This window comes from Cetorhinus maximus, chromosome 3 (genome assembly GCF_964194155.1).
Source record: "Cetorhinus maximus chromosome 3, sCetMax3.hap1.1, whole genome shotgun sequence".
Lineage (NCBI taxonomy): Eukaryota > Metazoa > Chordata > Chondrichthyes > Lamniformes > Cetorhinidae > Cetorhinus > Cetorhinus maximus.
This window is the reverse complement of record NC_135881.1, coordinates 75,892,108-75,920,002: the sequence shown is the minus strand read 5'-3', so window position 1 is coordinate 75,920,002 and position 27,895 is coordinate 75,892,108. Positions and strand designations below refer to the sequence as shown.

At 47.9% G+C, this 27,895-nt stretch overlaps 2 protein-coding genes across 9 annotated transcripts in view; one reads left to right on the top strand and one right to left on the bottom strand.

Moving 5' to 3' along the window:
* Positions 1–311, top strand: part of tpk1 (thiamin pyrophosphokinase 1) — a 369,053-nt gene extending 368,742 nt beyond the window's left edge. For all 8 annotated transcript variants that reach the window (XM_078538592.1, XM_078538593.1, XM_078538597.1 and 5 more), the window contains one exon: positions 104–311. In XM_078538592.1, coding sequence (XP_078394718.1) covers positions 104–231 — 128 coding nt within the window. In that variant the 3' untranslated portion in view covers positions 232–311. The remainder of the gene's footprint in view (positions 1–103) is intronic.
* sec61g (SEC61 translocon subunit gamma) lies at positions 302–12,444 on the bottom strand. The gene is made up of 4 exons (XM_078538598.1): positions 12,356–12,444; positions 4,817–4,916; positions 2,897–2,999; positions 302–434 (listed from the first exon to the last, which is right to left on the bottom strand). Exons 2-4 carry the CDS (start codon positions 4,908–4,910, stop codon positions 425–427), a joined length of 207 nt encoding a protein of 68 aa, XP_078394724.1. The 5' UTR covers positions 4,911–4,916; positions 12,356–12,444; the 3' UTR covers positions 302–424.
* Between the last annotated feature and the right edge of the window lie 15,451 nt (positions 12,445–27,895).

Sequence of the window (27,895 nt, the reverse complement as noted above, 5' to 3'; positions counted from 1 at the left end):
GGAGTTAAAAACAGGTTTAAATTATTCTTGGTTACATGGTAGCTTCTACATTCCAAGAGGTCATAGATGAAAAGTAACGTTCTACCAATGTTCTCTTTTGCAGCTAATCAAGTACTTCAGTTTGGGAAGCTGGTCAGCACCTCCAATACTTACGATGGAAGTGGGACTGTGACAGTTGAAACAGATCAACCTCTGCTATGGACAATGGGAATAAAGAGACATCTCAACTAATCAGTCTGTGCCTTTTAGTTGAAATAGAATGTAACATGAATCAACAAAAGGGAAGAAATAAAAGTCCAAGTTTTATGTAATTCCAAATGAGACTTTTATTGATTTATAACAGCATTAAATATTGAATAAATGTTCCTTGGCGTCCTCCCATCTTCATTCCCTACCCTAACTGCATGAGGTCAGTTGAAAAGTCTTAACCGCCACTGTGAAAAGATTGAAACATCCATTAGTTCATTAGCCTCAATTTTAATGCTTACTCTATAATCAGCCCTATGCAGTGCAAGTTCAATTTTCAATTCATCTTGTTTATATTACTTAATTAAACTGACAGATCCAAAACATTCAAATGCTTTCCAGCAAGTCCTCGAGTAGTCGTAGAGTATCATTCCACTTGTCTACCGAGGACCAATTAAAGTGGGAACTGCAGTTTTACCACATTTACTATACAGTGTCCAGAGTTCTAGATGACAAGTATAAGCTGAACTGCAGATCAAAACTATTTTAAAGACTGCTTCAAGTTTCAGGGCACCCTTGAAAAATCAAGAAATTTAGAAACAATACTGAAGAGGAGTGAATACAAGGCTTATAGGTGTGATAAAAGAATACAAGAAAATAAAGATGTTAAGAATGGGATAATGAAAGGTGAAAGAAACTCAAACTATTAAAACAATACAAATATGTCCATAAAACGAGAAACGTTGAATGTGAAACAGAACCCAGGAGGATAATCAGAAACTAGCAGGGGATCCCTAAACACTTCACTGTGTTTACACAACAGGATCGTACAGGGAATGGAGTTACATTCCAAATTGTCCTGTACATAAAAAGCAGAACAAATCCAACACAGCTAATTACTGCCCCATTAGTCTACTCCCAATCATCACTGCAGGAGTTCCTCAGGGTAGTGGCCTAGGCTCAACCATCTTCAGTTGCTTCATCAATGACCTTCCCTCCATCATATCAGAAGTAGGGACGTTCTCAGATAATGGCACAATGTTCAGCACCATTCACGACTCCTCAGATACTAAAGCAGTCTGTGTTCATATGCAGCATACATACATACAAACATACAAATTAGGAGGAATAGGCCACTTGGCCCCTCAAGTCTGCTCCGCCATTCATGGCTGTAACCTCAACCTCATATTCTTGCCTACCCCCAATAACCTTTCACCTCTTGTTAGTTAAGAATCTATCTAGCTCTGCCTTAAGAATATTGAAAGGCTCTGCTTGCACCACCTTTTGAGGAAGAGAGTTCTAAAGACTCACTATCCTCAGAAAAAATGTTTCATCTGTCTTAAATGAGCAACCCTTTATTTTTATACCGTGTCCCATGATTCTAGATTCTCCCACAAGAGGAAACATCCTCTCCACATCCACCCTGTCAAGACCCCACAGGATCTTAAAGGTTTCAATCAAGCCTCCTCTTACTCTTAAATTCCAGTGGATACAAGCCTATCCTCATAAGTTTACTTTCCTACCTTTCTTTGTGTTGTCAGCAAATTTAGTAACCATTCCTTTAGTCGCTTCATCTAAGTCATTTATATAAATTGTAAAAAAGTTGAGGCCCGAGCATTGATCCCTGTGGCACACCACTCATCCTGCCAGCTAGACAAAGATCTATTTATGCCTACTGTTTCCTGTTAGCTAGCCAATCTTCTACCCATGCCAATATGTTACCCCCTATACCATGAGCTTTTATTTTAACACCCTGGGCAATATTCTGGCCTGGGCTGACAAGTGGCAAGTAACATTCGTGCCACACAAGTGCCAAGCAATGACCATCTCCAACAAGAGATAATCCCATGACATTTAATGGCATTACCATCACTGAATTCCTCTCTATCAACATCCTGGGGGTTACCATTGACCAGAAACTGAATTGGACTAGCCATATAAATACTCTGGCTACAAGAGCAGGTCAGAGGGCAGGAATTCTGCAGAATGTAACTCACGTACTGACTCCACAAAGTCTGTCCACCACCTACATGGCAACAAGTCAGGAGTGTGATGGAATAATCTCCACTTGCCTGGATGAGGGCAGTTGGAGCAACACTCAAGCTCAACAACTTCCGGGACAAAACAGCTCGCTTGTTTGGCATGCCATCCACCTTCAACATTCCCTCCTTCCACCATCAAGACACAGTAGCAGTGTATACCATCTACAAGATGCACTGCAGCAACTCACTGAGGCTCCTTTGACAGCACCTTCCAAACTCACAACCTCTACCCCTAGAGGAACAAGGGCACCAGATGCATGGATGGCACTGGGTCAAAATCCTGAAACTCCTTCATAACAGTGACTCAAGAAGGCAGCTCACCACCACCCTTTCAAGGGCAATTCAAGATTTCATTAGATGTTTTCCCCATAAAATAGGGAGTACTGTTATCTACTTTAACATTCTGAACATCAGGATGGCTTGCCAAGCAGAATCACAAGTGGTACTGGGTATTTTAATCTATGCATTTTTTTAATAAAGGAATGAAAATTGTGTTAAAGCCACTGGGCCATGAGATCTGGACCCAAGCAAAATGATTCTCTCACATAATCATCATTTTTTGCTATTTCCATCAAAACTTTCATAATTCGAAAGAATGAAAACATTCTACATTAATTATTTTTTTAAATACAGGTATTAGCTATCAGTCAAAACTACTGAATACTTACACAATAATGTTATTAATGGGGATATGGATGAGCTTTACAAAGAAACCAATGAATCCCATAATGGCAAATCCAATTGCTGTTGCCATGGCAATCTTCTGAAATTCTGTAAAAAGAAAGCCACACAGGAATCTCTCAAAATTAGTTCATTTTCACATTATAAAAGGAAATTGTTAAGTACTGTAGCCCATTGCATACAGAAGAGTATCGATGGTTGAAAGACAGGTCTAATAAACTACGTACCCAAACGCATAATATCATTGTAATTTCAGACAACTTATCTGTTTTATTAATAGGATGAACGTATTATAGGAATCATGCTTCCTTTGTGAGTATGACAATTAATTGTTTACTCTGTTCCAAAACTGTTCTGTGAATATTGAACTTTTTAAACAGAAATTTAATTAGCTCTAAGAATGTGTAGGAAAAATATGAACACCATTTAAATCATTCTAAATCAGAAGTATGAATGTCACGTGAACAAAACAACATACAGTCCGAGCATGGTTTGCATTATGAAAATGGTTAGAGGAAAATTAAATCTTTTTTTCTTTCACAGGATGTGGGCATACAAGCCTATCCCCAATTGCCCTTGAGGTGGTGATGGTGAGCTGCCTTCTTGAACTGCTGTAGTCCATGTGGTGTAGGTATGCCCACAGTGCTGTTAGGAAGGGAGTTCCTGGATTTTTATCCAGTGACAGTGAAGGAACAGTGATTTAGTTCCAAGTCAGGAAGGCGTGGGGCTTGGTGGGGAACTTACAGCTGGTTGTGTTCGCATACATCTGCTGCCCTTCTCCTAAGTGGTAGAGGTCATGGGTTTGTCAGATGCTATGATGTAAGGTGTAAGGTGAGTGGCTGCAGTGCATCTTGCAGATGGTACACACTGCTGCCACTGTGCGTTGATGGTCAAGGGACTGAATGTTTAAGGTAGTGAATAAATTACCAATCAAGCAGGCTGCTTTTTCTTGGATAGTGTTGAGCTTCTCAAAAGCCATTGGAGCTGCCCACATCCAGGTAAATGGAGAGTATTTCAATCAGTCTTTTGGCTTATGCCTTGTAGATAGTGGACAGGCTTTGGGGAGTTGGGAAGCGAGTTACTCACTGCAGAGTTTCCAACCTCTGACTATTTTGTAATTTTTTCTCTTGTACACTATGGTACTTTTGAACATTCTGTTAAGGAATACAATTCATGAAATGCAGCTTATTTTATGGATACAGACAGTACTTCTTACAAGTATTTCTAATAGGAAACAATCACATGCTGTAGGTTTCAGCACATATATCCAATTCATTATATTTGTAAATATATCACAAGTGCTCTCACTCTCTACCCATTTTCTTTATCGTTCCAAATATGTGTTGCAGACAGGCTTTAATGGTCACTATTAAAGCACCATGGTTGCAGAAACTCTATTCAAGCCTCTTCGTTACTGTACATATAACCAAAACTATCAGAAAAAAAGGAAAAGTTTAACTCTAACTTCCTAATATTAGTGATTAAGCTACCTTAATCCATCTTGCATCAGGTGAAAATTTCCTTAATCCATAGCTGAGGCATGCATTAAAAGAATTATAAATATTCCAATTTCATAATGTACAGAACATGACTAGAAAACAATATTCACATCAAATTCAGATGACCGATGAACAAGGCCATGATTTCACAGGAAAATTGTCAGCACAACCGTTCATTGTGCACCTGCTAGCTCTCACACCCAAGTTAGCAAACTCAAATCAGCCATCATCTTATTGAATTGCAGAGCAAGCTCGAGGGGCTGAATGGCCTACTCCTGCTCCTATTTTTGTTCTAGAAACATTACTAACATATCCAGTTAACTCCATACAGTCTTAGCCTGACATTTTATAGTCTTCAGACAACATAATGTGCACAGCAAAAAAAAAAAACATGCAAGAGTACCGTACCTTTCCTGTCAGGCTTTGTACATCTTTTCACAAGTCTGATTGAATCCTTTACGAATTGACGACTGGGCTCCACAAACTGCATTACTTGATCCATTGTATTCTGTAATGAGGGAAAATGGAAAAAGAAATTCTTGATACAATGGAATGTGTTGATTCTCACAAATAACCAGTTCAGACATTATTTATGACAAATGCCTTAACAGTCCTGTTTAGAACTACTGGTTCACAACACAAAGCCTGCAGAACATTATGCCCAAGTCCTCATTTTGTGATAATTCCCCAACATAATCCAAATTTGGCAGAGGAGAGCACAGCTTGACTGTGCTCGATGTGAAGGATGGCTAAAGCAGATGTGTGCCAAATAAAGTCAAATCTGCACTCCATGCACTGCAAGGAGAAAAATCGGGGGCCAGCTCAGTGAGAACAACCAACGTGACAATATTAAGAGTTTTACTGGTGATGAATCAAAAGTGAATGAGAGCAAGCAGCTAAAACCCAAATGGAAGAAATCCAAATAGCAGATGTGTCATAAGTTCAAATGTGAAAATTCTACATTCTAATTTTACTCAAGTTCCCCGCCTGACCTCTTACCAAAACATAACTGTCATGGCAGCTTCTCCTCTCAACCCAACTGGAAAACTTAATCAACTTTGCTTTTAACTTCCACCGCTTCATGACTCTTCTCTTCCTCGGCTTCTCGGTGTCCGTTTCTGGTTGCTCACCACTGTCAATCATAAGTCTACCTACAGCTGCCTTGATAATACTTCCTCCTACTCCTATTCATGCAAAAATCCATTCTATTCCTGCAAGGATCCATTCCATTCCCCCAGCTTGAGACTCTGCATCAGATCTGTTCCAATTTTGCTGCCTCCCACAACAGTATCAGTTAATTGTATTTTCCCTTCTGTCCCCAATAAACCCCAACACCCTTGTAGATCAAGAGCCTATCTAAGCTTCACCCCCTTCCCACTCTGCCCCTTCCCCTCCCGCCCGCTACCCTTGCCCCTCTCCCGCCCACCCCTCCCCTTCCCCGTGCTCCCCCTTCCCCATGCTCCCCCCGCCCCCTCCCCTTCCCCATGCTCCCCCCGCCCCTTCCCCATGCTCCCCCCGCCCCCTCCCCATGCTCCCCCCGCCCCCTCCCCATGCTCCCCCCGCCCCCTCCCCTTTCCCATGCTCCCCCCGCCCCCTCCCCTTCCCCATGCACCCCCCGCCCCCTCCCCATGCTCCCCCCGCCCCCTCCCCTATGCTCCCCCCGCCCCCTCTTCCCCATGTTCCCCCCACTTCCCCATGCTCCCCGTGACCCTCCCCTTCCCCATGCTCCCCCTGCCCCCTCAGAATCTCACAGTGCAGAAGAGGCCCTTCAGCCCATCGACTCTGCACCAACATGTGAGAAACACCTGACCTACCTACCTTATCCCATTTACCTGCACTTGGCCCATAGCCTTGAATGTTATGACATGCCAAGTGCTCATCCAGGTACTTTTTAAAGGATGTGAGGCAACCAGCCTCCACCACCCTCCCAGGCAGCGCATTCCAGATCGTCACCACCCTCTGGGTAAAAATGTTTTTCCTCACATCCCCCTAAATTTCCTGTCCCTCACCGTGAACTTATGTCCCCTCGTGACTGACTCTTAAGGGGAAGAGCTGCTCCCTATCCACCCTGTCCATGCCCCTCATAATCTTGTACAGCTCCATCAGGTCGTCCCTCAGTCTTCTCTGTTCCAACCAAAACAACCCAAGTCTAACCAACCTCTCTTCATAACTTAAATGTTTCATCCCAGGCAACATCCTGGTGAATCCCCTCTGCACCCCCTCCAGTGTAATCACATCTTTCCTATAATGTGGTGACCAGAACTGCACACAGTACTCCAGCTGTGGCCTCACCAAGGTTCCATACAACTCCAACATGACCTCCCTACTTTTGTAATCTTTGCCTCGATTGATAAAGGCAAGTGTCCCATATGCCTTATTCACCACCCCACTAACATGCCCCTCTGCCTTCAGAGATCTATGGACACACACGCCAAGGTCCCTTTGTTCCTCAGAACTTCCCAGTGTCATGCCGTTCATTGAATACTTGTCAAATTACTCCTTCCAACGTGTATCGCCTCACACATATCAGGGTTAAATTCCATCTGCTACTTATCTGCCTATTTGACCATCCCGTCTATATCTTCCTGTAGCCGAAGACACTCAACCTCACTGTTAACCACCCGGCCAATCTTTGCGTCATCCACAAACTTACTAATCCTAACCCCCACATAGTCATCTAAGTCGTTTATATAAATGACGAATAATACGGGACCCAGCACAGATCCCTGTGGTACGCCGCTGGACACTGGCTTCCAGTCACTAAAGCAGCCTTCTGTCATCACCCTCTGCCTCCTACAACTAAGCCAATTTTGAATCCACTTTATCAAATTACCCTGTATCCCATGTGCTCCTCCCCCCCACCCCCCACCTCCTCCTCCTGCCCCCCACCTCCTCCTCCTCCCCCACACCCCCACCTCCTGCCCCCCCATCTCCTGCCCCCCCACCTCCTGCTCCCCCACCTCCTGCTCCCCCTCCCCCCCACTCCCTCCTCCCCCTCCCCCCCACTCCCTCCTCCCCCTCCCCCCCACTCCCTCCTCCCCCTCCCCCCCACTCCCTCCTCCCCCTCCCCCCCCACTCCCTCCTCCCCCTCCCCCCTACCCCCCACTCCCTCCTCCCCCCCACTCCCTCCTCCCCCCCACTCCCTCCTCCCCCCCACTCCCTCCTCCCCCCCACTCCCTCCTCCCCCCCACTCCCTCCTTCCCCCCCACTCCCTCCTTCCCCCCCACTCCCTCCTCCTCCTCCCCCCCACTCCCTCCTCCTCCTCCCCCCCACTCCCTCCTCCTCCTCCTCCCCCCCACTCCCTCCTCCTCCTCCTCCCCCCCCACTCCCTCCTCCTCCTCCTCCCCCCCCACTCCCTCCTCCTCCTCTCCCCACTTCCTCCTCCTCCTCCCCCCCACTTCCCCCCACTCCCTCCTCCCCCGCACCCCTGCGCCCACCCACTCCCTCCTCCCCCACCCCCCTCCTCCCCACCCCTCCTCCACCCCCCCACTCCCTCCTCCTCCACCCCCCCACTCCCTCCTCCTCCTCCCCCCCCACTCCCTCCTCCTCCTCCTCCCCCCCACTCCCTCCTCCTCCTCTCCCCACTTCCTCCTCCTCCTCCCCGCCACTTCCTCCTCCTCCTCCCCCCCACTTCCCCCCACTCCCTCCTCCCCAGCACCCCTGCGCCCAACCACTTCCTCCTCCCCCACCCCCCTCCTCCCCAGCACCCCTGCGCCCAACCACTTCCTCCTCCCCACCACCCCTGCTTCCACCTACTCTCTCCTCACCCGCACCCCTACTCCCACCCACTCCCTCCTCCCCTGCACCCCTACTCCCACCCACTCCCTCCTCCCCCCCACCACTGCTTCCACCCAATCCCTCCTCTCCACACACCTACCACAACCTCCACCCCCCATTCCCCACCCGCTCCCCGTGTGCCCTCTATCCCTCCATCACCTCCTCTGCCCCTTTCCCTCTCCCCCAGTCCTTCTCTTTATCTCTCCCCCCGTCCCTCTCTTTCCCTCTCCCCACCCCCCACCGTCCCTCTCTTTCCCTCTCCCCACCCCCCACCGTCCCTCTCCCCGCCCCGTCCCTCTCCCCCCTCCGTCCCTCTCCCCCCCCGTCCCTCTCCCCGCGTCCCTCTTACCCCCTCCCCCCCCAGCCCGCCCCCGTCACACTCCACTCGCCCCCCCCCGTCCCCCACCCCCCCCCTCCCCCCTGTCCCTCTCCCCTCCTCCCCTCTCGTCCCTCCCCCCCGTCCCTCCTCCCCCCGTCCCTCTCCCCTCCCCCCCATCCCTCCTCCCCCTCTCCCCTCCTCCCCCCCGTCCCTCCTCCCCCCCCGTCCCTCCTTCCCCCCCTTCCCTCTCCCCTCCCCCCCCGTCCCTCTCCCCTCCTCCCCCCCGTCCCTCTCCCCTCCTCCCCCCCCATACCTCCTCCACCCCGTACCTCCTCCACCCCGTACCTCCTCCACCCCGTACCTCCTCCACCCCGTACCTCCTCCACCCCGTACCTCCTCCACCCCGTACCTCCTCCACCCCGTACCTCCTCCACCCCGTACCTCCTCCACCCCGTACCTCCTCCACCCCGTACCTCCTCCACCCCGTACCTCCTCCACCCCGTACCTCCTCCACCCCGTACCTCCTCCACCCCCCGTCCCTCTCCCCTCCCGCCCCCCCCCGTCCCTCTCCCCTCCCGCCCCCCCGTCCCTCTCCCCTCCCGCCCCCCCGTCCCTCTCCCCTCACCCCCCCTTCCCTCTTCCCCCCCTCCCTCTCCCCCCCCTCCCTCTCCCCTCCCCCCTTCCCTCTCCCCCCCTCCCCTCGCCCCTCCTCCCGCACCCCCCGTCCCTCTCCCCTCCCACCCCCCCGTCCCTCTCCCCTCACCCCCCCTTCCCTCTTCCCCCCCTTCCCCCCGTCCCTCCTCCCCCCTTCCCTCTCCCCTCCTCCCCTCTCGTCCCTCCCCCTCCTCCCCCCCGTCCCTCCTCGCCCCCCGTCCCTCCTTCCCCCCCTTCCCTCTCCCCTCCTCCCCCCCGTCCCTCTCCCCTCCCGTACTCCTCCACCCCGTACCTCCTCCACCCCGTACCTCCTCCACCCCCCGTCCCTCTCCTCTCCCCCCCGTCCCTCTCCCCTCCCCCCCTTCCCTCCTCCCCCCTTCCCTCTCCCCTCCTCCCCCCCGTCCCTCTCCCCTCCTCCCCCCCGTCCCTCTCCCCTCCCCCCCACCGTCCCTCTCCCCTCCCCCCCCCACCGTCCCTCTCCCCTCCCCCCACCACCGTCCCTCTCCCCTCCCCCCACCACCGTCCCTCTCCCCTCCCCCCACCACCGTCCCTCTCCCCTCCCCCCCCACCGTCCCTCTCCCCTCCCCCCCCACCGTCCCTCTCCCCTCCCCCCCCACCGTCCCTCTCCCCTCCCCCCCACCGTCCCTCTCCCCTCCCCCCCACCGTCCCTCTCCCCTCCCCCCCACCGTCCCTCTCCCCTCCCCCCCACCGTCCCTCTCCCCTCCCCCCCACCGTCCCTCTCCCCTCCCCCCCACCGTCCCTCTCCCCTCCCCCCCACCGTCCCTCTCCCCTCCCCCTGTCCCTCCTCCCCCCCCGTCCCTCTCCCCTCCCTTCCCTTCCCTCCCCCCCGTCCCTGCCCCACCGGTCCCTCTCCCCTCCCCCCTCCCCCCCACCGTCCCTCTCCCCTCCCCCCCACCGTCCCTCTCCCCTCCCCCCCACCGTCCTTCTCCCCTCCCCCCCACCGTCCCTCTCCCCTCCCCCCCCCACCGTCCCTCTCCCCTCGCCCCCCCACCGTCCCTCTCCCCTCGCCCCCCACCGTCCCTCTCCTCGCCCCCCCACCGTCCCTCTCCCCTCGCCCCCCACCGTCCCTCTCCCCTCGCCCCCCCACCGTCCCTCTCCCCTCCCCCCCCTTCCCTCTCCCCTGCCCCCCCTTCCCTCTCCCCCACCACCCCCGTCCCTCTCTTTCCCTCTCCCCAACACCCCCCCAGTCCCTCTCCCCTCCCCCCCCCACCCCGTCCCTCTCCCCCCCCACCCCCCGTCCCTCTCCCTTCCCCGTCCCTCCCCACCCCCCAGTCCCCCTCCCCTCCCCCACCCCCCGTCCCTCTCTTTCCCTCTCCCCCAACCCCCCCGTCCCTCTCTTTCCCTCTCCCCCACCCCCCCGTCCCTCTCTTTCCCTCTCCCCCACCCCCCCGTCCCTCTCTTTCCCTCTCCCCCACCCCCCCGTCTCCCTCTTTCCCTCTCCCCCACCCCCCCGTCTCCCTCTTTCCCTCTCCCCCACCCCCCGTCCCTCTCTTTCCCTCTCCCCCACCCCCCGTCCCTCTCTTTCCCTCTCCCCCACCCCCGCCCCGTCCCTCTCCTTCCCTCTCCCCCACCCCCCCGTCCCTCTCTTTCCCTCTCCCCCACGCCCCCGTCCCTCTCTTTCCCTCTCCCCCAGCCCCCCGTCCCTCTCTTTCCCTCTCCCCCACCCCCCGTCCCTCTCTTTCCCTCTCCCCCACCCCCCCACCCCTCTCTTTCCCTCTCCCCCACCCCCCCCGTCCCTCTCTTTCCCTCTCCCCCACCCCCCCGTCCCTCTCTTTCCCTCTCCCCCACCCCCCCGTCCCTCTCTTTCCCTCTCCCCCACCCCCGCCCCGTCCCTCTCCTTCCCTCTCCCTCTCTTTCCCTCTCCCCCACCCCCGCCCCGTCCCTCTCCTTCCCTCTCCCCCACCCCCCCGTCCCTCTCTTTCCCTCTCCCCCACCCCCCGTCCCTCTCTTTCCCTCTCCCCACCCCCCCGTCCCTCTCTTTCCCTCTCCCCCACCCCCCCGTCCCTCTCTTTCCCTCTCCCCCACCCCCGCCCCGTCCCTCTCCTTCCCTCTCCCCCACCCCTCTCTTTCCCTCTCCCCCCACCCCCCCGTCCCTCCCCCGTCCCTCTCCCCCACCCCCCCCGTCCCTCTCCCCCACCCCCCCCGTCCCTCTCCCCCACCCCCCGTCCCTCTCTTTCCCTCTCCCCCACCCCCGCCCCCGTCCCTCTCCTTCCCTCTCCCCCACCCCCCCGTCCCTCTCTTTCCCTCTCCCCCACCCCCCCCGTCCCTCTCTTTCCCTCTCCCCCCACCCCCCCGTCCCTCCCGTCCCTCTCCCCCACCCCCCCGTCCCTCTCCCCCACCCCCCCGTCCCTCTCCCCCACCCCCCCCGTCCCTCTCCCCCACCCCCCCCGTCCCTCTCCCCCACCCCCCCCGTCCCTCTCCCCCACCCCCCCGTCCCTCTCTTTCCCTCTCCCCCACCTCCGCCCCGTCCCTCTCCTTCCCTCTCCCCCACCCCCGCCCCGTCCCTCTCCTTCCCTCTCCCCGACCCCTCTCTTTCCCTCTCCCCCACCCCCCCCGTCCCTCTCCCCCACCCCCCCCCGTACCTCTCTTTCCCTCTCCCCCCACCCCCCCCGTACCTCTCTTTCCCTCTCCCCCACCCCCCCCGTCCCTCTCCCCCACCCCCCCGTCCCTCTCCCCCCACCCCCCCGTCCCTCTCCCCCACCCCCCCGTCCCTCTCCCCCACCCCCCCGTCCCTCTCCCCACCCCCCCCGTCCCTCTCCCCCACCCCCCCGTCCCTCTCTTTCCCTCTCCCCCACCCCCGCCCCGTCCCTCTCCCTTCCCTCTCCCCCACCCCCGCCCCGTCCCTCTCCTTCCCTCTCCCCGACCCCTCTCTTTCCCTCTCCCCCACCCCCACCCCCCCGTCCCTCTCCCCCACCCCCCCCGTACCTCTCTTTCCCTCTCCCCCACCCCCCCCGTACCTCTCTTTCCCTCTCCCCCCCCCACCCCGGTCCCTCTCTTTCCCTCTCCCCCACCCCCCCCGTACCTCTCTTTCCCTCTCCCCCACCCCCCCCGTACCTCTCTTTCCCTCTCCCCCACCCCCCCCGTCCCTCTCTTTCCCTCTCCCCCACCCCCCCGTCCCTCTCTTTCCCTCTCCCCCCCTCCGTCCTTCTCTTTCCCTCTCCCCCTGCGCCCGGTACCTTTTTTCTGTTCCTCTCTTTCTCTGCAAAGATATCACTATTCTTCAGCCGCTGACGTTGCACACTGGACGAGGAAGCTAACTACGCATGCGTGGTATTAAACTAAGCAGCTTGTTCCGGAAATGAGGACATGACGACTTCCTCTCTCCGGGCGTGATGACGCCACGGAGGTTATAAGGCAGGTGTCAATCATGGAAAAGCCCCGCCCCCGGGGTCTGGCTGCTGGGTGGAGCCTGTCATTTCATAGGCCTTTTGAGGATCGTGAGAATGAGTATCTGAATCCTGGAGTTATTGGAGCTCAGCTGGTAACCTGCAGAAAAAGGTTTCCAGCATTGACATCAAATTCTGCTGTCAATCAACTGCAAATTTCAGGCAGAACTGTTAATAGATTATAGATATAACTGACCTAGGAACAATCCAGCTGTTTATTCCAACATGTGATTTGGTGGAACAAATGTTTTGAATTTGTTTATAACCTCTACTTCCCCTATCCATGTTGCATATTTTGAATACTTTAAATTGTTCTAGAATCTAACAACAATCTATTTCTGAAGGTTGGAATGAGGAATTAATTTAAAACATTAATATTTCCTGCTTCTTATAATATTCTAACCCATATATCTTTCAAATGGCATCTAATGTTTATCACCTACATAGCTAACAAGAAAACAAATCCTTTCATGTGCTACTATAGAAAATCCACCTTTCTGTTCTTTATTTTCTAATACATATTTTTGTTATATTCTCATTTTTCAGTCTGCTGCTTATTATTTTTATATATCCTAAAATCTTATAAAATAATACTTACAAGTCTTTATCTTATTCTTAATCACCTCATCTTACCACCACATTTCTGATCTTTCCATTATTTTCTCAGAAACAAACTACTTCACTTCCTTTCATGTAATTTTAAACCTCTTGTATTTTTATTCTATTACTTTTGCTTTTTATTTAATGTTATTGAGAAACATTCTCATAGCTACAAAATCTTCCTTAATAAAGTATGTTGCTTTTTTTCTCATCTTCATCTTATAACATCAAATGCAGCTATAAATAGATCATAAGAACTCTATACTGGATAGCAGATAACTTGAAACATTTACTCAGTCAGAAGGAAGTAATTTTCACTAACAACACCTTTTTTTTAAAAGTTCAGCCTTTTTGGCTAGTTTGCCTCATCCAAAATGTGATAAGTATGGAATGATTTGGGAATTGGAGAAGGTCATGTTGAAGGTTTTATTTAATTCCAAGCATGAACGGCTTTATTTCAATCAGAAACGACATTCCTATTTAGTCAGTGAAATTGATGCAGTAATACATGTAAGGTATTGCTTTAACACAAATTGATTTGAAGTTCTTTTCCTAGGAACTTTAAATAGAACTATTCATGAAATGGCAAGTATTTATTGCTCCCTTTGTACCTTGCTATCTGTTACTATTCAAGATATATCTGGAACATTATTGATAAGTCAATTTGTGAAGTTTACAATCAGTTTTTAGAAGAATAAATTTGGATTCCTTTGACCTTCGTGCCAGTAAGAAAATTGATGAAATAATCACCTGAAGCCTGCAGGATAGGTACAAGTACCAGATGCATACAAATATAAATGGTTCTGCTGCCTGTGTTTCATTGATAAAAATGCAAGCCGCCTCATACAGATATACATCACAGCTCCTGGTGCTACTCTTCGTGGTGGTGTTACATGATTAATAGAATTTGAGACATTTTGATGGAATATTATTTTAAACTAAAATCAATTGATTTATTTAAAACATCTCTAAACAACTCATACTAACTGCAACACCATATATATATGTTCTAGTATTTTAATTCTGCAACTCCTGGGGCTCAATTCTGTTTCAAAGTGTGCAGTAATTCTGAAGTTTGCTGGATGTTAATGTAAATGAGATTTCAAAAAATATTACAATACTTATTAAGAAAATATTAATAAGCATTCATCAAATGAAACATGGTCCTCATACCACAGGTAATCACCCAGTGCAATCAAGGAAGCAGTAAGAGGCATGTGTCACATAAAGAGACCCATTTTTTGGGTGATTCACCACCAACCCTCTAAACAGCTTCCCAGCTTCACTCTTCTATGACCAAGCAAGATTTAAAGCAAGATGAAAAGTATCAATTATATTAACAACTATTTGCAGTTATATAGCACCATTAAAGCAAACATACAGTTATTTACTTCACAGATGGATTTTTGGTAATGGACAGTGAAAAGCTTTATCAAAGAAAAAGTTGAGACTGTTGAGAGAGGATTTGATTCCTTTTAAATGGGAAGAGTGACCATTGAAGCAACATTTGGGGAAATGTTAATCTGTTGACAGGCCAAATGTCACTTATTTTTCCCTTTTTTGCGAATAATCTGCCACATTTTAAGTTTGAAAATGATGTATTTTGCTCATTTCAATTTTTAATGTAAAAATAAATTACATTTTGCAAGGGAACATGCTTTGGCAAGATTTAAAGCCACTTCTAACACCAGGGTAACTATGGGCAGGATTTTGAGTTCAGTATACAGGCGTGATCGCTGAGCCTGGGAGTGGCTGGGGAACAGACCACTGCCCACAATCAGCCCCCGACTGCAATATCACACTGGCTGGCCATTTAACAGCCAGCCAGTGTGAAAGGCACGCTGAAATGCTCAGCAATGCAGGGTGGGGATGGGAGGAGGGGGAGCGCTGAAGTTAGCATGTGCGCGGGGGACCACTCACAGAAAGCTCCCTGAAGGCAGAGAGCTGCTTCAGGGAGCTGAAGAATCCAAAGGCCATAAATAAAGATTTTCAAATGCCAAAAAAAATGTCCATTCATCAGGATCTGTCACCTGAACATATGACTGATGTAAGTTATGTCGAAACATTTTTATATTTTTTAAAATTAATATTGGAAACCTCAACCTGCCTTTAGATTTCCTCAAAAAGGCATAGGCCACCTGGCCGATTCACCTGCCCGCCAACCGTAAAGCTGGACAGGCAACAAAAAATCACCGTTGATTACTACGTTAATGGCCTTAATTGGCCTCTTCATTGTCGGTGGGCACACTGCCATCTCTTGCATGCGCCTGCCAACCGAAATAGGGCGAGACTCTGCGATGATGTCGAGACACTCACCCAATGTCATCACACGCTATTTCAGGCTCGAGTGGGCTGGGTGTGCGCCCGTATGCCGAACGAAAAATTCCGCCCTATTGTACTGACCGCACTCGCCCCCCACCCCCCTCCACTGGACACCTCGACTGTCCTTCCGGTCCCCTCTGACTACCCCCACAGCTACTTTCCCGACCTCCCTCTCAAACCCCCAACTACCCCCGGCTACCCTCCCAAACCCCGACTACACCCTGACTCCCAACTACCCCTCACATCCCCGACTACCCTCCCAAACCCCACGACTACTCCCCAAACCCCAACTAACCCCCCACACCCCGGACTACCCTCCCAATTCCCCACTACTCCCCCGATCCCCCACACTAACTACCTGACACTCCCTAACCCCCCCTCAACCAACCACCTTGGAACCCCCACCTGCCCACCCCACTGACCACCCAACAACTCCCTGACTGACCACCCAAACCTCTCCTGACTGACCTGTCCCCGACCCTTCCACCCAACCCCGCCAACTGACCGCCTGACCCTCCTCCACTGACCATCCAATGCCACCCCCCTACCCCCCAGCTGACCAGGCGTTTTATTTCCATGGGAGTCATTTCCCCTCAAAAAACCCAAGTATTGTAAAATTACACAATTAGATACCTAAAATACATCTAATGAAATATTGGACAATAGCTAGATCTTAAGTCATGACAAGTTCACATTCCATTGTACTTTTCTCATATGTAATACATAAGAGCTTAAGTTTTACAAAGAAAGCTAACTTGTTGAATTTTATTCCAAGTCCTGAAGCCCAGTTTAATGATTTTGCAGTTGCCTTGAAATATAGCATAGGTACTAGGCCTTTAATCAGGCTGCCTGTTATCATTGTTGTAGGCTTTAGATAAGGTTATTGTCAGGGTTGATAGAGACTGCTGGAGGCAAGGCTGTTGTTAAACTTTCCCTTTTATTGAACATTCTACTATGTACAGTCCGAAGCTTAGCAAGAGGCTTCACATAAAACTATCTCTCAGCATATTCTGTTGTCATGTGATTTTATGTCAGCGATGATGTAAACTGTCTATTTACATATTTAACACTAACTCTTTATACTACACCTCCTCCCAAGTCTCTGACTCTATTAAATACATTATCTACATTATCCTACATCACCCCCTGAAGTCTCTGACTTCACCCCTGGTTCAGAGAGAGAACTGTTGCGGGGTTTCACCAGTATGCCTCACCTTGTTTCAGCTCTCTCAGATTCAAAGTCTTTCTCAAACTTGGTAGATTAGTATGTGATCCATCTGAGAATATTGGCTATCTGTTCAGGTTATCTTCTTGATTGTTTGGATAATTGTTCCATTCCATTGATGGTCTTCTTCTTATAGATATTAGTACATCTCTTTTTTCTCATTATTCCATTTTCAGTCTTTGCAAAATAAGATCACAGATGTAGTGTTTTTTCTAATATTTGACCTTCACAATTCTGCTCACGAATCCATACAGATTCCCTTGTCTAGAGTTCTGGTTAATCCTGTTAATCCCTATGGCGTTGATTGTAGTTTCTCGTTTGATTTGCACGATACTTATCCTCCTCCCCTACTCTCTCTACATCTGCTGCTTTGAGACATGGCATAAGTATGTGTGGAAGAACAGGAGGTTGAGTTCGTAATCGTCTTCACATCAGGAGTTCTGATGGAGCCAAACCATTCTGCAGTGGTGTTGAACAGTAGCTCATCAGTGCCAAGTTGATATAATCATTTTTCTTCAACAACGTTTTCACTGTCCTTACATCTTGTTCCTCTCCATGAGTTTGTGGGTATCTGGGTGAACTAGATGTGTGGAAAAATCTATAGGCTCCATCTTCTCCCAAGAATGGCACTTCATTGTTTTTTTCATCTTCAAGTTCTTGAACATTACATGTTTTTTATTGCTTTCTCCTTAAATTTCTATATTAGGAGCCTTTTGCTGCAACGAACAGATTTAAAATGTCCTTTTCTACCATCATCTAAACCTTACGATCCAATGATCACTGTCTCCTAAATGTTCCCCCACTGACACTTGATCTACTTGGCACACCTCATTTCCAAGAACCAGGGCCAATAGTGCATCATTTCTTTTTGGACTGGACATATACTGCTGTAGAAAATTCTCCCGAACACAATCTAGGAACTCTTGCACCTCTCCACCCTTTACACTACCACTGGAGTCTGGAACCAACCTCCTATAAGGGTGGTGGAAGCACCCTTCCATTGAGGTATTGAAATGGGAATTGTATAAAGCAGGGGAGTGGGACTAGGTGGAATGCTCTTTCAGAGAGCCAGTGCAGACTCGATGGACCAAATGGCCTCCTTCTGCACTGTTAAGATATTGTGATACTGTCCCAGTCTACATTCGGATAAAGTCCCCCATTATAACTACTCTATAATGTTTGCATCTCTCTGTAATTTCCCTGCAGATTTGTTCCTCTACATCCTTCCCACTAGTTGGCAGTTTATAGACTACACCGAGCAATGTAATTGCACCCTTTTTGTTCCTTAGCTCTAGCCAAATTAATTGTGTCCTTGAACCCTCTGGGACATCCTCTTTCTCCAGCACTGTAATGCTCTCCTTAACCAATACAGTCACCCCTCCTCCTTTTCTTCCTTTCCTATCTTTTCTGAACATCTTGTACCCAGGAATATTTAACACCCAGTCCTGTCCTTCCTTGTTATCGCCACAACATCATATTTCTACATGGTAATCTGTGCCTGTAACTCCCCAATGTTATTTACCATACTCCATGCATTCACATACATGCACAGTAACCCTGATTTAAACATTACTTTCTCCCTTACTCAGACTCCACCTATTAACTTACTATTCTCTGTCCTAATGCTATCTGTCTCTCCCAATATTTTGTGCATCCTGGTATTCCTCTCTAATATTCTCTCCTGGTTCCCATACCTCTGCCAAGTTAGTTTAAAGCCCTCCCAACAGCACTAGCAAAACGCCCCACAAAGAACTTAGTGCTGGCTCTGTTCAGGTGCAACCCATCCAGCTTGCACCATCTTCCCCAGATCCAGGAATCTAAAGCCCTCCCTCCTGCACCATCTTTCCAGCCACACATTCATTTGCCTTAACCTCCTATTTCTGTACTCATTTGCATGTGGCACTGGAAGTAATCCGGAGGTTACTACATTTGAGGTCCTGCTTGCTAATTACCAAGCTAGCTCCCTAAATTATGACCACAGGACCACATCCCCCTCCCTACCTAAGTCATTGGCACCAATGTAGCTGATCACTCTCCCCAAGAAGAATGTCCTGCAACCACTCAATGACATCCTTGACCCTGGCACCAGGGAAGCAACATACCACCCTGAAGTCACGTCTACGGCCGCAGAAATGCCTGTCTGTTCCCCTAACTAACAAATCCCCTATCACCATTGCTCTCACTTTCTTCTTCCTCCCCTCCTATACAGCTGAGCCGCTCGTGGTGCCACAAACCTGGCTCTGACTGCACTCCTCTGAGAAACCAGAGCCCTCACCAGCTTCCAAAATGGAAAACCAATTTGTGAGCACGACCCCAGGGGATTCCTGCACTACCTGCCTAGTTCTCTTGGACTGCCTGGTGGTCACCCATTACCTTTCTGCCTCTGGGCTCCTAAGCTGCCATGTGACTACCTCTCTGAACCTGCTACCCATGTAGCTCTCAGCTTCGTGGATGTGCCACAGTGACTCCAGCCTCCGCTCGAGCTCCAAAACCCAGAGCTCTAGGTTCTGCAGCTGGCAACACTTCCTGCACATATGGTCGTCCATGACTTCCCACATATTACAGGACACACGTTCCACTTGACCAAGTTGCCCTGCCATGTCTTAGCTTTATAAATAACCTTCTTTATTTAAAAATGCAAAAAAAACGTTTGCTACTGAGAATATTTTAATTGGTATAATCACTTTGAAGGTAAGAAAACAAACAGCCCTTACATAGAAACCTATTAATCATGGCCAATAAGAAGGAACATAAATTCTGTCCATGGCAACATTCTATAACCTTCATCATCTTATAAACCTCAGTCAAATCATCTCCAAGTCTACACTTCCCTAACTAAGATGTTTATACTAAGGTTTGACTGAATATTTTCAGCTAATGGCTAATAATCACATGCATTTATGACATATTTAGGTCTAACAATTTACCTTAAGAGTACAATTAAATGCCTGCTTAAATTAATCTTAATTGAATCTATGTTTGGTAATTAGGAGTGATGCAAATAGTAAATTTGCTTTTTGGAATTTAGTTACCCCTCAATCTCTGATTATCCGCTTGGATAGTGATGCTTACAGAAATAATTAAATCCCAGTACTAAATGCAAATTAGACTGCTTTTGCATTATTACCAGTAATGCCAAAAACAAGATTCTGTTCAAGCACTTCTGTAGAGAGGAAGACTCCAAGACTGGTTACCAACCAACATGGCAAAATTCACAAGTACAGCATGAACTTGCATTCAGACTTAGCAATATCACATTCAAAAATCTAATCGTAATTATTAGCCAAACAAAGTTAATGTGGGAAATGCCACTTTTAATTCAAAAAACAAATTCTGAGGACCAAATTCTGTTTTATCACTGATACTCGTTAAGGTTAGCGATATCAGTTAATGGTCTGAACATAATTCGATAAGAAACTTAAGTTTCAGTCCACAAGATTGTTCAACAGTGAATCAAATTTTGTTTTCTTCAGTTGCAGCTTTTGTATTTGTGTAGTATTCAGGTATTTAGTTCTGAAATATTTGCCATTGTTACTGTAACAGATTGCTTTATAAATTACCAATGAATAAATAAATATCCCACGAAGAAAGCCTTACAGAAAAACCTGGATTGCAGTTTGGCAAAGGCTTCAACTCAAAACGTTAACCTATACTTTTTCTTTACCCATTATGCTAAACCTCTAAGTTCCTTTTGTGTCCAACTAAAATGCACTTGTATCTTAGATGTGAAGTACATATAAAAACGAACTGAGCCATTTTCTATTTTGACAAGTCATGCCACTCTTTTTTGGAGGCATAACTGAAATCAGGCGCAATCCTGGTGGAATTTCTGAGCCAGTTGCTTTTTGCCCTCATTATGATATATCTACTAGTTGGGGGTGAGCAGCCAATTCTATTGGAATTTAATGTGCATTTTAGAATAGGTGTACGCCCCAAATTCCAAGAATTTCTAAGAAACATAGGAACAAGAGCAGTCCATTTAGCTGCTTTAGACTGTTTCCTCATTCCAGAACTACACTATTTTCGCACCAAAAAAACATTTCTTTCTGACTTCATTAACTTGTCTGTTACTTCCTATAGTTTCCTGACCACTGTTTGGACAATTATGCAGCCATGGTTGGGGAGGAGGAGAATCCCCTCCTATATCACTACTCCCTGACCAGTGCCAAAGCAGGCCTGGGGGACAGAGGGACTTTCCAACCTGTTACAAGAACATAACAATGTAAGAAATAGGAACAGGAGTAGACCATTCAGCCCCTCAAGCCTGTCCCGTCATTCAATAAGATCATGGCTGATCTGCCCCAGGCCTCAATTCCTCTTTCATGCCAGCTCCTCAAAGCCCTCAACTCTCCGATGTTTCAAAAATCTATCTACCTCTTCTTTAAATACTTTCAGTGATCTAGCCTCCACAACTCTCTGAGGTAGAGAATTCCAGACATTTGCTACCCTCTGAGAGAAAAAATCCCTTTGCATTTTGGTTTTAAATGAGTGTCCTCTTATTCTGTAACTATGTCCCCTAGTTTGAGACTCCCCCACTACTGGAAAATTCTTCTCAACATCTACCCTGTCAAGCCCCCTTAGAATCTTGTACATTTCAATAAGTTCACCCCTCATTCTTCTAAACTCTAATGAATAAAGGCCTAACCTATTTAGCTGTTCTTGATAAGTCAACCCCTTCAGCCCAGGAATCAGCCTAGTGAATCTCTTTTGAACTGCCTCCAATGCCAGTATATCCTTTCTTAAATATGGGGTCTAAAACTGTACACAGTACTCCAGGTGCAGCCTCACCAACACCCTGTACAGTTGTAACAAGACTTCCTTATTTTTAAACTCCAACCCCCTAGCAATACAGGCCAAAATTCCATTTGCCTTCTTATACTTGCTGCACCTGCATGATAACCTTTTGTATTTCATGGGCAAGAACACCCAGATCCCTCTGTGCTTCACTTTTTTGGAGTCTCTGTCCATTTAAATAATAGTTTGCCTTTTGATTTTTCCTACCAAAGTGCATGACCTCACACTTTCCTACAATAAACTCCATCTGCTAAGTTTTTGCCCAATCACTTAACCTGTCTATATCCCCTTGCAGATTCCTTATGTCCTCATCACAACACGCCCTCCCACCTATTTTTGTATTGTCAGCGAATTTGGATACATTACACTCTGCCACCTCCTCCAAGTCATTAATATCGATAGTAAATAATTGAGGCCCTAGGACTGATCCTTGTGGCACTCCATTAGCTACATCTTTCCAACCTGAAAAAGACCCATTAATCCTGACTCTCTGTTTTCTGTGTGTTAAACAATCCTCAATCCATGCTAACACATTACTTCCAATACTGTGAACTCCTATCTTGTACAATAGCCTTTTATGTGACACCTTATCAAGTGCCTTCTGGAAATCCAAATACACTACATCAACCGGTTCCCTTTTATCAATTCTACTGGTTATATCCTTAAAGAACTCTAGCAAATTTGTTAAACATGATTTCCTTTTCACAAAACCATGTTGACTCTGTTTGATTGCAATAAGCTTTTCTAAATGCTGTGCTATTTCTTCCTTAATAATGGACTCTAGCATTTTCCCAACGACAGATGTTAGGTTGACTGGCCTATAGTTTCCTGCTTTTTGTCTCCCTCCCTTCTTGAACAGGGGCATCACATTAGCAGTTTTCCAATCCACTGGGGCCCTCCCAGAATCCTGTGAGTTCTGGAATATTTCGACCAATGCCTGCACTATCTCCGCAGCCACTTCCTTTAAAACCCTTGGATGCAGGCCATCAGGTCCTGGTGACTTGTCTGCCTTTAGTCCCATTAGTTTCTCAGATACTTTGTCCCTCATGATAGAGACTGTTACAAAATATTTCTCCCATTAGCTCCTTGCTTATCTGATATCTTTGAAATTTTTATATTGTCCTCCACTGTGAAGACCGATGCAAAATATTGGTTTAAATTATCTGCCATTTCCCTATTCCCTGTTATCAATTCTCTAGTCGCATCCTCCAAATGCCCCACGCTCACTTTAGCTACTCTTTCTTTCTATATACCCGTAGAAGCTCTTGCTGTTTGTTTTTATATTACTTGACAATTTACTTTCATAATCAATTTTATCCCTCTTAGCTTTTTAGTCATCCACTGCTGGTTCCTAAAAAATTCCCAATCCTCTGGCCTAGTACTAGTTTTTGCTGCTTTGTATGCCTTAGTTCTTGACCGTCTTTGTTAACGATGGGTGGTTCATCCTTCTCATCGAGTCCTTCTTCTTGACCGGGATAAATTTTTGTTGAGCGTTATGAAATATCTGCTAAAATGTCTGCCACTGCTCATCCACTGACCTTCCCGTTAGTCTATTTTCCCAGCCTGCTTTAGACAACTCTTTCTTCATACCTCTCATTGCCTTTATTTAAGTTGAGGACGCTGGTTTGAGATCCAAGTTGCTTGCCCTGAAACTGTATTTGAAATTCTACCATGTTGTGAGCACTACCCCCTAGAGGATCCTTAACTACGAGATCTCTTATTAATCCTACCTCATTACATATTGTTAGATCTAAAATAGCCTGTTCCCAGGTAGGTTCTGCAACGTATTGCTCTAAGAAACAATCCCTGATGCACTCTACAAATTCGTCTTCCATGTTACCCCGCCAAACTGATTTGTCCAGTCAATATGCAGTTTAAAATCACCCGTGACAATTGTAGTGCCCTTCTTACACATCTCCATTATTTCCCGATTTACACTTTGTCCTATAGTGAGGCAACTCTTCGGGGGCCTATAGACAACTCCCACCCGTGACTTCTTCCCCTTGCTATCCCTTATTTCCACCCAAACTGATTCCACATCACAGTTTATTGCACCTATATCACTACTCACCACTGCATTGATAGCTTCCTTTATTAACAAAGCTACCCCATCTCCTTTTCCTTTTGGTATTTCTCTGTATGTCGAATACCCTTGAATATTGAGTTCCCAGTCTTGGTCACTCTGCAACCACATCTCTGTAATAGCTATCAAGCCATATCCATTTATTTCTATTTGTGCCGTCAACTCATCTATCTTTTTACAAATGCTGCGTGCATTCAGATAAAGAACCTTAAGCTTTGACTTTTTACCATTATTACTCATTATGATTCTAATTTCTACTGCACTCTTCTGCTTATAGTTTCTGCCCCTTCCTGTCACACTTTGATTATCGTTCACCTGTTCACTACCCTGCACCTCTGCTCTCTCGTTTATTTTTGATTTTCTAAACTTCCCTTCAATTGAACCCTCCCCCCACACTAATTAGTTTAAAGCCCTATCTATAACCCTCGCTACACAATTTGCCAGGACACTGGTCGCAGCATGGTTCAAATGAAGGCTGTCCCAACGGAACAGCTCTCTCTTTCCCCAGTACTGGTGCCAGTGCCCCATGAAACGGAACCCATTTCTCCCATACGAACCTTTGAGCCAGGCATTTACCTTTTCAATTTTATTTACTCTACACCAATTTACATGTGGCTTAGGTAGTAACCCAGAGATTATTACCTTTGTGGTTCTGCTTTTTAAATTAGCCCCAAGCTGCTCGTAGTCCCTCAGCAGAACCTCGGTCCTAGTCCTACCTTTGTTGTTGACACCTACATGGACCACGGCAACTGGATCCTTTCCCTCCCACTCCAAGTTACTTTCCAGCCCAGAAGATGTGTCCTTAACCTTGGCATCAGGTAGGCAACACAGCCTTTGGGACTCTCTGTCTTTGCTGCAGAGAACAGCATCTATTCCCCTAATACTACTACATTTCTCTTTTCACCCCCACTTGAATAGCACTCTGTACAATGCTGCTGTGGTCGTTTCACTCATCCTCCCTGCAGTCTGTGTCCACACCGGAGGAAGAATCTCGTATCTATTGGACAACGGCACCAGCTGAGGCTCTTCCAAAGCTAAATTCTGGATCTCCATACCTGCCTCACTCACAGTCACACCCTTCTGTCTGTGACCATGGACCAAATTTGATGTAATTAACCTAAGGGGTGTAACTGCCCCCTGAAACACAGGTAACTCTTGCCCTCCCTGATGTGTCGCAGTGTCTGCAGCTCGGATTCCAGCTCATTAACTCTCAGCCGAAGTTTCTCGAGCAGCCAACATTTGTTGCAAATGTGGTCACTGTGGATCGCACCGGCGTCCTCCAGCTCCCACATGCTACAGCTGCAACACATCGCCTGCCCTGCCATCTCTATCCTAGTTAATTAATAAATTTGTATGTTAAATATTTTAAAATTTAATTTCTTAACTGTACTCTTCAGATGTAATAATTTCTCCTGATTTAAACCACTTGGACAATCAAAAGAGACACGGAAGAGATACCCACCAATCATCTACCTGTTTTCCTGTGATATCACACACTGGCCGGTTCTTATCTCCCGCAGCCGCTGCCCTTCTCACGCAGATCCGCTCTCCGTGTACATCCAGCTCTCCTCTCACTGTTTTATACTGTGAAACTCCCGGCTCTCCTCTCGCTGTTTTAAACTGTGAAACTCCCGGCTCTCCTCTCGCTGTTTTAAACTGTCAAACTCCCGGCTCTCCTCTCATTGTTTTAAACTGTGAAACTCCCGGCTCTCCTCTCATTGTTTTAAACTGTGAAACTCCCGGCTCTCCTCTCATTGTTTTAAACTGTGAAACTCCCGGCACTCTTCTCACTGTTTTATACTGTGAAACTCCCGGCTCCCCTCTCGCTGTTTTAAACTGTGAAAATTCCGGCTCTCTTCTCACTGTTTTAAACTGTGAAACTCCCGGCTCTCCTCTCGCTGATTTAAACTGTGAAAATCCCAGCTCTCCTCTCACTGTTTTAAACTGTGAAAATCCCGGCTTTCCTCTCGCTGTTTTAAACTGTGAATCTCCCGGCTCCCCTCTCGCTGTTTTAAACTGTGAATCTCCCGGCTCCCTTCTCGCTGTTTTAAACTGTGAATCTCCCGGCTCCCCTCTCGCTGTTTTAAACTGTGAATCTCCCGGCTCCCTTCTCGCTGTTTTAAACTGTGAAAATCCCGGCTTTCCTCTCGCTGTTTTAAACTATGAAACTCCCGACTCTCCTCTCGCTGTTTTAAACTGTGAAAATCCCGGTTTTCCTCTTGCTGTTTTAAACTATTAAACTCCTGGCTCCCCTCTCGCTGTTTTAAACTATGAAACTCCCGACTTTCCTCTCGCTGTTTTATTCTGTGAAAATCCCGGCTTTCCTCTCGCTGTTTTATACCGTGAAACCCCGGCTTTCCTCTTGCTGTTTAAAACTGTGAAACTCCCGGCTCTCATCTCGCTGTTTGAAACTGTGAAAATCCCGGCTCCCCTATTGCTGTTTTAAACTGTGAAAATCCCAGCTCTCCTCTCGCTGTTTTAAAATGTGAAAATCCCGGCTCTCCTCTCGCTGTTTTAAAATGTGAAAATCCCGGCTCTCCTCTCACTGTTTTAAACTGTGAAACTCCCGGCTTTCCTCTCGCTGTTTTAAACTGTGAAACTCCCGGCTTTCCTCTCGCTGTTTTAAACTGTGAAACTCCCGGCTCTCCTCTCGCTGTTTTAAACTGTGAAATTCCCGGCTCTCCTCTCGCTGTTTGAAACTGTGAAACTTCCGGCTCTCCTCTTGCTGTTTTAAACTGTGAAAATCCCGACTCTCCTCTCGCTGTTTGAAACTGTGAAACTTCCGGCTCTCCTCTCGCTGTTTTAAACTGTGAAACTCCCAGCTCTCCTCTCGCTGTTTGAAACTGTGAAACTTCCGGCTCTCCTCTCGCTGTTATAAATTGTGAAAATCCCGGCTTTCCTCTCGCTGTTTTAAATTATGAAAATCCCGGCTTTCCTCTCGCTGTTTTAAACTGTGAAAATCCCAGCTCTCTTCTCGCTGTTTTAAACTGTGAAAATCCCGGCTTTCCTCTCGCTGTTTTAAACTGTGAAACTCCTGGCTCTCCTCTCGCTGTTTTAAACTGTGAAAATCCAGGTTTTCCTCTTGCTGTTTTAAACTATTAAACTCCTGGCTCCCCTCTCGCTGTTTTAAACTGTGAAAATTCCGGCTCTCCTCTCGCTGTTTGAAACTGTGAAATTCCCGGCTCTCCTCTCACTGTTTTAAACTGTGAAAATCCCGGCTTTCCTCTCGCTGTTTGAAACTGTGAAATTCCCGGCTCTCCTCTCACTGTTTTAAACTGTGAAAATCCCGGCTCTCCTCTCGCTGTTTGAAACTGTGAAATTCCCGGCTCTCCTCTCACTGTTTTAAACTGTGAAACTCCCGGCTTTCCCCTCACTGTTTGAAACTGTGAAAATCGTGGCTCTCCTCTTGCTGTTATAAACTGTGAAACTTCTAGCTTCCCTCTCGCTGTTTTAAACTATGAAACTCCCAGCTCTCCTCTCGCTGTTTTATACTGTGAAAATCGTGGCTCTCCTCTTGCTGTTTGAAAACTTAAAATTCCCTCAGTCACCAATCTCCAGCTGAAGCTCTCTACTGCAGCCAAACTCAGCACTCTAGAAAGCGCTGGAAAACCTCAGCCAGTCTGGCAGCATCTGTGGAGAGAGAAACATAGTCAATGTTTCGAGTCCAACTCTTCATAAAAAGCAAAAAGTATTTTGCTTTTTATTTCCATCCCGTTACCTGATCTTACATGGGCAAGCTCCAACAAAATCTTGGCAACCCAATCGGAAATCCAAAGATGAGCCAGCATCATTCTCAAGCAGCAAATAATGAGGAGAAAAGCCCATGCTGGCAACACCAAGCCAGTGCACCTTCAAGTCCTGCAAGCCTTTAAGACATGGAGCAGCATTTGAAGTCCTTACCACCAAATGGATGGGCACCCAATCACAAGGCTGCTGCATAGTGCACACTGCAATTATGCAAAGCACCTGAACATGGAAACAGGAATGGGTTTGAGATGGTTTAATGCATTATGTTATTTAGTAATGACATCATGTCTGGAAGTGATTCTAATATAATTACTCACCAATCAGAGGGTATTCAAATACATTCAATTCCTACCAAAAATTGTGGTCTATCCTTGTCAATTATTATACAAACAACAATTTAAGCCAACAAATATCAAATAATTCAAGAGGCTTCAAACACTGCAACATACCAAAATCATTAGACCTGTTTGTTGGAATATTTATGTTTGTTGATCATCGAGATAACAAACAATCTCTTGCCTCATCTGCTCCCAGTGCCGGTGCCAACTAGATAAAAGAA